This window comes from Populus trichocarpa, chromosome 16, assembly GCF_000002775.5.
Source record: "Populus trichocarpa isolate Nisqually-1 chromosome 16, P.trichocarpa_v4.1, whole genome shotgun sequence".
NCBI classification, from domain to species: Eukaryota; Viridiplantae; Streptophyta; class Magnoliopsida; order Malpighiales; family Salicaceae; genus Populus; species Populus trichocarpa.
In genome coordinates, this window is record NC_037300.2 from 2,717,697 (window position 1) to 2,727,518 (window position 9,822).

The 9,822-nt window shown below is 37.1% G+C and overlaps 2 protein-coding genes across 4 annotated transcripts in view; one reads left to right on the forward strand and one right to left on the reverse strand.

The window, feature by feature from the left end:
- The window catches only part of LOC7468918 (calcium-transporting ATPase 4, plasma membrane-type), a 30,647-nt gene extending 25,526 nt beyond the window's left edge, over positions 1 to 5,121 (forward strand). For all 3 annotated transcript variants that reach the window (XM_052447878.1, XM_052447879.1, XM_024587701.2), the window contains exons 2-7: positions 243 to 297; positions 403 to 2,351; positions 2,441 to 2,599; positions 3,506 to 3,677; positions 3,773 to 4,071; positions 4,577 to 5,121. In XM_052447878.1, the coding sequence (XP_052303838.1) occupies positions 243 to 297; positions 403 to 2,351; positions 2,441 to 2,599; positions 3,506 to 3,677; positions 3,773 to 4,071; positions 4,577 to 4,879 (2,937 nt within the window). In that variant the 3' untranslated portion in view covers positions 4,880 to 5,121. The remainder of the gene's footprint in view (positions 1 to 242; positions 298 to 402; positions 2,352 to 2,440; positions 2,600 to 3,505; positions 3,678 to 3,772; positions 4,072 to 4,576) is intronic.
- Positions 5,122 to 5,416: 295 nt separating this feature from the next.
- Positions 5,417 to 9,567, reverse strand: LOC7468919 (UDP-URONIC ACID TRANSPORTER 1). The gene is made up of 4 exons (XM_002323233.4): positions 8,019 to 9,567; positions 7,204 to 7,307; positions 6,310 to 6,538; positions 5,417 to 5,748 (listed from the first exon to the last, which is right to left on the reverse strand). Exons 1-4 carry the CDS (start codon positions 8,463 to 8,465, stop codon positions 5,602 to 5,604), a joined length of 927 nt encoding a protein of 308 aa, XP_002323269.1. The 5' UTR covers positions 8,466 to 9,567; the 3' UTR covers positions 5,417 to 5,601.
- Positions 9,568 to 9,822: the final 255 nt, after the last annotated feature.

The window sequence follows — 9,822 nt, forward strand, 5'->3', positions numbered from 1 at the left end:
AAAAATAGTTTGAAATTTGTCCCGGCAGCATCACGCGGCATAAAATATAGTTAAAACTCCTAAATAAATAAAAACCAAATCCCATCGCTGTTGCCCGCCTTTCTCCTTCAATTATAACCATGGAATGATGTTTGCTGCATTGAGCATTGCTTTTTATGTTTTCACTTTATTTGTGAAGTTCCCTATCTTTGCTGCTGTGAGTGATTGATCATCACTACCTTCTTTATCTCCCTCTCAACCAGGAAAAGATACGAACCGCTCTTTATGTCAGAAAGGCAGCTCGTCTGTTTCTTAATGGTAAAATGCTTGGAGCTACGGCTTCCATGTAGACCATTTGTGTCTTATTTTTATTTTTTATCAAATTAATATTTATCCTTTTCTCTCTTCATTTCTGTTGGGCAGCTGAAAATGCTGCTGGTCGACCTGAATGCAAGATTTCAGATGAGATTAAAGAAGCAGGTTTTGGAATTGATCCAGATGAGCTTGCATCCGTTGTTCGTGAGCATGATATTAAGTGTCTTAAAACAAATGGCGGCGTTGATGGGATTGCGCAGAAAGTCTCTGTCTCGTTGGACGAAGGTGTTCACACAAGTGATGTATCTACCAGACAAAAGATTTATGGCTTCAACCGTTACAAGGAGAAGCCTCCTCGAAGCTTTTTGATGTTTGTGTGGGAAGCACTGCGAGACTTGACATTGATTATCCTTATGATATGTGCTTTGGTTTCTATAGGTGTAGGAATAGCCACCGAAGGGTGGCCAAAGGGCATGTATGATGGATTGGGAATCATACTTAGTATATTCTTGATAGTCATGGTTACTGCTATAAGTGATTACAATCAATCCTTACAATTTAGAGACTTGGATAGAGAAAAGAAAAAGATTTCTATTCAAGTGATAAGAGATGGGAGAAGACAAGAGATCTCCATTTATGACTTGGTTGTTGGAGATGTTGTCCAATTATCTATTGGAGACATAGTTCCTGCTGATGGGATTTACATATCAGGATACAGCTTGGAGATTGATGAGTCAAGCTTGTCAGGGGAGAGTGAACCAGTGAATATATATGAAAGTAAACCTTTTCTTCTGTCAGGAACCAAAGTGCAGGATGGGTCAGGAAAGATGATAGTGACTGCAGTTGGTATGAGGACTGAATGGGGAAAACTGATGGAAACTCTAAATGAGGGTGGAGAAGATGAGACCCCACTTCAGGTGAAGTTGAATGGTGTTGCTACAATCATTGGAAAGATTGGTTTGGCATTTGCTGTGCTTACATTTTTGGTATTAACTGGAAGGTTCCTAGTGGAGAAAGCGATTCATAAGGAGTTCACAGATTGGTCTTCAAGTGATGCATTGACGCTTCTTAACTACTTTGCTATTGCTGTAACTATTATTGTCGTTGCTGTTCCCGAAGGATTACCTTTGGCAGTGACTTTGAGTCTTGCCTTTGCAATGAAGAAACTCATGGATGAGAAGGCACTTGTGAGGCATCTTTCTGCTTGTGAGACAATGGGTTCAGCTACCTGCATTTGCACAGATAAGACAGGGACGTTAACCACAAACCACATGGAGGTTGATAAGATATGGATATGTGAAAAAATTGAAGATATTAAATGTAGTAACAGCGAAAGCATTTTAGAAATGGAAATATCTGAAAGTGTATTAAGCCTCCTGTTTCAGGTTATATTTCAAAATACTGCCTGTGAAATAAGTAAAGATGAAAATGGAAAGAACAAGATTTTGGGAACCCCAACAGAGAAAGCACTCTTTGAACTTGGCTTGCTTTTGGGTGGTGATTTTGATTCACAACGCAAAGAGTTTCAGATGCTCAACGTTGAGCCCTTCAATTCAGTCAGGAAGAAGATGTCTGTGCTAGTGGCACTTCCAGGTGGGGAGCTACGAGCATTCTGCAAAGGTGCATCAGAAATCGTATTAAAAATGTGTGACAAGATACTTGATGACAGTGGAAAAGTCGTTCCTCTTTCTGAAGAACAGATATTGAACATATCGGATGTTATAAACAGCTTTGCCTCTGATGCTCTGAGAACTCTATGCTTGGCTTATAAGGATCTAGATGACCCAGTTTATGAAGGCAGCATCCCTGATTTTGGCTATACGTTGGTTGCAGTTGTTGGAATCAAGGATCCTGTGCGTCCTGGAGTCAAGGATGCTGTTCAGACTTGTTTGGCAGCTGGCATAACAGTTCGTATGGTAACTGGTGATAATATAAATACAGCTAAAGCTATCGCCAAAGAATGTGGAATACTTACTGAGGATGGTGTGGCCATAGAAGGACCAGAGTTCCGTATCATGTCTCCTCAGCAGATGAGGGAAATCATTCCCAAAATTCAGGTTTAGGAACGACTGCATTGTAAAATTTGATACTTAATGATATCCATTTTACTATGCATAACTGTGTTTGCTGCTTTTCTGGGAAACAGGTAATGGCTCGGTCTTTGCCTTTGGATAAGCACACATTGGTAACTAATTTGAAGAATATGTTTAAGGAGGTGGTAGCGGTAACTGGTGATGGGACCAATGATGCTCCCGCATTGCATGAGGCTGACATTGGACTAGCTATGGGCATAGCAGGAACAGAGGTCTGTCTTCCTGTTATTTTTTATCACATCAGTGATTCTGATGATCTTACAAATGTAATCTTCTTCTTTAGCTCCCAGACAAATGATTTTTGGTCCCTTCTACTCCCTTTTCCACTTCATGAGGATTCTATGGAACCAAACAGTATGAAGATGAGATTTCTTTTATTCATTTTTCCTTTCTGTTACAGCTTGGTGTTTGTTGTTAAGTTTTTTTTACCCTTTGCAAAACTGAAAATGAGGTACTGGCAAAATTGTTGATTCTAGTTTAGGTAGTAGTATAATCATCTTTACTTACTCTGAAAGAGTATGTTAAAAAAAAAAGGTCTGAAAGAGTATAGACATTTTCTTTGACGTATCTGCTTCCCTCGTAACCTGGATGAAGCTTAAACTGTACTTTACGAGCCTCATTTTCAGACCCAATTGAAGTTGTCTTCAGTGTCTACTCTTTTGTTCCTTTTCTTTTTTTCTCTTAAAGAAAATTATTTCCCTGACATTGAACTCCTCTCTTTGTAATCTCAAGGGATTTTTGAGCCGCCATTGCTTCTAATCAGCAATCTTGACATCAATTTTTAAACGAAAAGATTTGTCTGTTCTAAATTCTGACACTGCAGTTGAAAATGATATGAGATCTCTAATGATTGGTTCTGCGTACAAGCCAGTAAGTTCATTAGAAATATTATCATATTATATTGTTAAAATTATATCCAGCTGTCTACGGAGCTGCTGCATAGTTCTGTATGATAACATGCTCTTCATTAACCTAGTGCGAGCTCAAACTGGGTAGATGTTTATTAGATATTTTCAAGCAGTTATTGTTTTTTATTCTTTCACTGAAATTGGAATTGCATCAGTACTATCTGCTATTCTGAAAAATACAGTCACCTCACGTTTCCATGTCATGTGCAGGTTGCAAAAGAAAATGCTGATGTTATCATAATGGATGACAATTTTAGGACCATTGTAAATGTTGCTAAATGGGGTCGTGCCGTCTACATAAACATTCAAAAGTTTGTGCAATTCCAGCTAACAGTTAATGTTGTTGCTCTTGTAATTAATTTTGTTTCTGCGTGCTTTACAGGTGCGGTGGTCCGTGACTCGAGGCTTTTTCGTCTTTCAAACATAAATATGACTATTTAATATTATGTTCATTTCTTCTTTATCTTCCATTTTCAGGATCTGCTCCCCTGACTGCTGTGCAATTGCTTTGGGTTAACATGATTATGGACACACTTGGCGCATTGGCGCTAGCTACAGAACCTCCAAATGATGGGCTGATGAAAAGGGCTCCTGTAGGGAGGGGTGCAAGTTTCATTACAAAGACCATGTGGAGGAATATATTTGGTCAGAGCATTTATCAGCTGGTCATCCTTGCAGTTCTCCAATTTGATGGGAAGCGCCTATTACGACTTCGAGGCCCAGATGCTACCGAGATTGTCAATACTGTGATATTCAACACTTTCGTGTTTTGCCAGGTACGTTGTTGTTTGATTAAGCCTCCCCTGCTGTCGTTGTATATTCTTCTCTCCATATTGAAAGTATTTTCTTTTACAGCTGTTCATATTTTTTCAGCACATTTATCGATTGGCTATAAAATGATTAATAGACCACTGTAAATTTGCTACTTAGAATGATCCTTAGTTTTCAAGAACAAACCAAATTCTCTTTTTTGGATTATTGAGTGAAACCACGTTATGCTGAGAGTACATTTACATTTCTTGGAAGCCAATATTTCCTGTTCCCAAGCTGCCAATCTGTTCATGATTTCATTCATATTCTTGTACTGTCACAAAGGCAAATGTCATGCAATAATTCCTGATATTTCTTCTGTTTAAATTTCATTGAAAGCATTCGAGCTATTTGTTCATGCATTGATCTCCAAGTGCATGGGATCCTGGTGGACTAAGATTATCTTATATCTGACGAATCTTCAATTTTACTGTCAAACTCAATGTTAGTTCAATTTTGTTTCTCTTTCAGGTGTTTAATGAAATAAACAGCCGTGATATAGAGAAGATAAACATAGTCCGGGGCATGTTCAGCAGCTGGATATTTCTAGGTGTTATGGTTATAACAGTAGTATTCCAAGTAATCATAGTCGAGTTCCTGGGAACTTTTGCAAGCACTGTGCCCTTAAGCTGGCAAATGTGGCTACTCTGCATCGTAATTGGAGCTGTTAGCATGCCTATCGCTGTTGTCCTAAAGTGCATCCCTGTTGAAAGAGAGAATCCTAAGCACCATGATGGTTACGATGCCCTTCCCTCTGGTCCAGACCTGGCTTAAAAGGGAAGAACTTTCCTTCTCTCCTCCAGTTCTTTATTTTTTCTTCTTGGAAAAAAAAACAAAACAAAACAAAACAAAGAAACGGCTATTTGACATGTAGGACAATGACAGGTCTTTTGTTTTGTTTTCCTCCTTTTGGATATGAAGGGATTCTTTTTACTAGGTCTAGTTACTGACTTGCTGCAAATGCAACATCCAACCAATCATCTGAACATGTTAATTCCAGCTGCTCTTCTGTTCAATACCAGCTTTTCTTGAAATCTTTTCCTTCAATATCATTACCTTAGTGATTAATGAATATTGCTGCTTAAGTTTTATAATTTTGAACATTGCTACTTGAGTTTTGGGGGAAATAGATCAAAGAGAGGTAAAGTGCAATGCAAGCAAGCCTACCATCTTTTGTGAATTATTAATCCCCTGGGAAATTGTCACTTAAAAGAACAAAAAGATGAGGTTCCATGCATCACAGATTCAACCTGTAAGGCGACCTTTCAATTCTTTCTCCTCTTTCATCACCAAGGAAAAAACTAGGTAATGTGAAAGGAACCACTGAATTTCTTACCCTCAATATTGAGAACATAATCGAATATAATGGTGATTATGCTTTGAAAACATCATAAATACAGTACAGTTGTGCCTATGAATAAAATCATCTTAGCCCGTACAACTTCACTAATTCCTCTGTGAAAGGAAAATAATAATCTGTTACTCAGGTAGATAATTCATCTAAATCTTCTCTTTGCTTCTCCATAAGCAACTACCCCGAGAACAGTCATTGAGTACCCTGCGATGCCCACAAATGTTACAGGATTCCTGAAGATGAAGATCGAGATAACAACAGCCACAGCACCTTTCGCATTGCCTAACACCTGATTGTTACATTCAAATGGAAAAAAAACAAAAGGGTTCAGAAGAATATCAAACTGACCAGTATTTCATTTATTTTGGGCGGTTGATTTCTAAAAATTTGCCAATCAAGGATGGGTTCCTAACACTAGAGCAAATATTATGAAAGCATAACCTAGACAGACAAGTGTCATTCTGTTTCAACCATAGAAGGTGATAAGGATTTTAGTAGTACTATTAGTAAAAAGAAGCCCTGGCAAGAACCAAATGAAACTGCAGGGGGGTAATCTCAACATGCAGAGAGATGGCCATTTCAATTTCTCTTGGTGTATTAAATCATATAGCGGTGTAAATAATCTATGAAACAAATAAATATTTCATTTTGACAAGTTTGCATGATTTAAATATTGAAGATGACAAGTAGAGGGGGTGATAAATTTACTAGTGATTGGCAAAGAGTAGACATCAATATCATTGCTGAAAACAATTCACGATCAGTTATTGCAGCAATGAGCAATAAACCCTGAAATTCATGTCAATAATTAACAAAAAGGAACATATTAAGATGCCAACCAATTCCAAACCTGAAGTGTCAGTGCACTCGTATGCTTGGTTACCAAGAAGTTTGTCAAGTTAGCTGAGTAGGCCATTGTAGAATTAAGAAGTAGCAGCAGCCACATATACTGATGTTTCCTTCCAAGTTCTAAAGTGACGTCTAATACATTCGGCTCTATTATAAGGGCTGCAGGTAATAATACTAAAACAGCAATCGGGGACATGTACAGCAGCAAATTCATCGAGTTCAACTTTTCTCTGCAAGACAAAAGAGTTGGACAATCAGGTTGCCATACGTACATGAGTGACTTACCAACACTCACCCAAGTCGGAAAATAGAGGAAAAGTGGCTTCAAGATCAACCAACAACAAAACAATCAAAAACTCTTTTTTTTCTAATGAGGAAATGCGAGGAATAAGGTAGAGGTACTGGAAAAAAAAACGCAGATTAATACGAGGAGAAGTTTACCGTTTTGTTTTCATCCACCCCAAAAATGAAAATCTAGTTCTAACACACACACACACAATATATATATATATATATATATATATATAAAACAAAACAAAACAAATCATCCACCTCCCAAAAATAAAATTCCAGTACTAACACACACATACACAAAGAAAGATGGTGAATGCAAGAATTATGCTGTTTGAACAAGTACGTTTATCAAAACAAAAAAATAAAGTAAAAGGACGCACATACATTATTTTCAACTAGAATAATATAAGACAGAGAGAAGAGCAGTTCTTTCTTTAACGATCCAAATGGAAGATGCAAAATTTGAATAAATACTTGATGAATAACTTTGTTAATCAATTGCATGCATATAAACTAAAACAAGGAAAAACTCTCCTTGATTCTTAAAACAAAACAAAATAAAAGCCATCCTTCGAGTATGACCAGAAACTGAAGCATTTACCCTTCAGAAGAGAGCAGGATGCCCTGGAGAACAGACTTAAAGGCCCTTGCAGCTGTAGCACTTATGCACATAATAAAGCCAAATAAGTGAAAACCTGGCTCACCCTGTCATCGACAAAAATTTCAAAGCTAAGACCTTCATTGAAATTAGGAGCTAATAGCAGAAATCAATGTCGGATGCCATCTAGTAAATGAAAATTAACTTAAAAAATAAAGCCGAATGAGAAGTTGCAACTAAATGACTAAATACGAACAAGAAATCGAATCCTTGACAAATCACAGCAAGTAGGCAACCACCAATCCACAGTATTTTATATGCTAATGAGTAGACTAGCTAGAACATAAAACTATCAGCAACTGAATCTCCTACTGCTTCAGCAGATACTGGGTTACTCTCAAAGTGATTCATGTGAAAATCACTAAACAATGAAATGAGAATCAGCATTCTTGCTGTTACAAACTTACACAGTCCAGAAAGTGATTACACTTTTAAGAAATGTACATTCCCCTTATGACCCACCATTTTCTAACCCGACAAAGAAAGAAAATAAAAGGATCAGCTTATCATATGTGACATCTGAGATCAGAACATATACATAGCACAATAGCATGCATAAATTATCACACATAAACACAAGTAAACAAGATCCTGGATCTGCATTACCATTGTCAATTGGCATGGCTCGCAATACAAGAATCAATCTCGAAAAACTCAAAGTCAAAAACACCAAAAAGTCTCAGATCAACTTGTAAACAAAAACAAATGTCCACAATTCTATAACCAATTGAAGATCCATAGAAGAGAAAAGAACTTACCCCACTAGCAATAATAACACCAACAACAACAGGAACAAGAGCTGCATAAGTAACCCAAGCTTCCCTCTTGAAAGTCATCAAGTAAGCAAAAACAGCAGTGAAAAAAGGTGTAGTAGCTCCAACAGCCTGGTTAAAAGATACAGGCAAATACCTCAAAGAAATATTGCCACCAACAACAGACCCACAAAAAACAACACTCAAAGTTGCAATCTTTAACAACTGGGGTCTTGATTTAACAACTTGCAAAGGCACAATCTTCAAGAAAACAATTGATAAGTAACTAAGTATAGCACAAGCTGACATGTGGCACATTGTGAGAAAGATTGGGAATCTAAAGCCATAGTTTGATAACAAGAACTTGTTTAAAAGCAGAACACCAATGTTTGATGAGTACCAGAGGGCTATAAGACTAGCTATGAAAAGGGCTTCTTTTTTAGATGATGGCATTGTTGGATTTCGCTTAGTTTTGTAAAAGATGATCTGTGCATCTCATTTGAGCTTCATCAATAGCAGTTTTCAGTGTTTTTTTTTATGAGGTGGTGCTTTGTACTTTTGTTTTGAGGGATGAGAATGCGATAGGGTCAGAGTGTGTGTGTGTGTGTGTGTGTGGAATCTTCAAGGAAAGAAGGTGCAAAATACTAAGGGACAGTAAACAGTTGGTGTGATGGAATCTGCAAGGGACAGACTTTAGAAACAGAATCTTCTTAGACATACTTCCATCTTCTTTGGCAAGTTTCAACTACCTCTGGCTAGAATTTGTTTAATCATTGGTGGTAAAAATTATTCTATTATTGAATCCTTGAGTTTTTACCATAAGAAGTTGATGACAGCTTTATTTTCTATAACCTTTGATGAAGTTATTTTAAAGGGTTAATTGCACTTTATACGAAGTTTACAAGCTTATAACATTTTAATTTTTATATAAGAAAATTAATAAAAAAAATATCGGATTATTTAAGAAGATGAGTGGTTTGGCCCTAGAATTTGATCAAATTCTCGACAAAATAACTGCAAAACAATTAAAAAATGATACAGCAAGGGGATAGAGCGGCTACGAGTAGCGAAGGGTCTAAAGATTTGTTGCTTGAAAGTGAAGGATGATGGAGATTCCAAGAGCCCAAGACACTGCTAACGACGACGACCCACGTCAAAGCCTTGCTTATGGTATGCAAAGAACTAGTGAAAGATGAAGTGGGTTTTGACCAGTGAAGGAGTTTGTGAAATCACATCTTTTCCATAACAAAACCCAGTCTGGTTTCTATTTGGAAGATGAGAAAATCAGATTTTCTTCTCATGGCTAGATAAAGAAACCAAGGATCAAAGCCTTGTTGATGAATAGAGAGGTGGGGTTTTCTTATGCCCAGGAATTGTAGAGTTTTTTCGATCCACGAGTTCTTGTTTTGACGGGCATGAGATACAAACACAAATAAGATCGATGTTTGAGCCTGTAGGTGTTTTCACCCACAGATTTGCAGTGCTCTTTCCTCCTCCGTTGTGTTGTCAGTGAACCTTCTGCTTCTACAGTAATGTGACCAGTGTTGAACTTAGCTAGCCGACGGTAGTCTTTCATTCTCTTCGCTTTATATTTTTGTGTTTTCCTTTTTTATTTTTTATTTTTATTTTATTTGTCTTTTTTTTTTTTGGGGTTTTCAAGTTCATAAATGAAAGGATCGAAAATGTTGTCATTTCTAAGGCTAATCAAAGAGTTGTTTTAGCACGAGACATCTCGATTTTCCAATTAAATTAAGAAATAAGAGAGGATCAATTTTCCAATTTTTATATTTGCTTTTGGATTTAAATGCAT

Bases quoted from the DNA above. Each gene is read 5' to 3' on its own strand.
- LOC7468919 (XM_002323233.4), bottom strand. From the start codon at position 8,465: ATGCCATCATCTAAAAAAGAAGCCCTTTTCATAGCTAGTCTTATAGCC. The intron at 6,539-7,203 runs GTAAATGCTTCA...TTTGTCTTGCAG, and splicing joins ATCCTGCTCTCTTCTGAAGG to AGAAAAGTTGAACTCGATGA. The intron at 5,749-6,309 runs GTTTGGAATTGG...TGTAACAATCAG, and splicing joins CGAGTGCACTGACACTTCAG to GTGTTAGGCAATGCGAAAGG.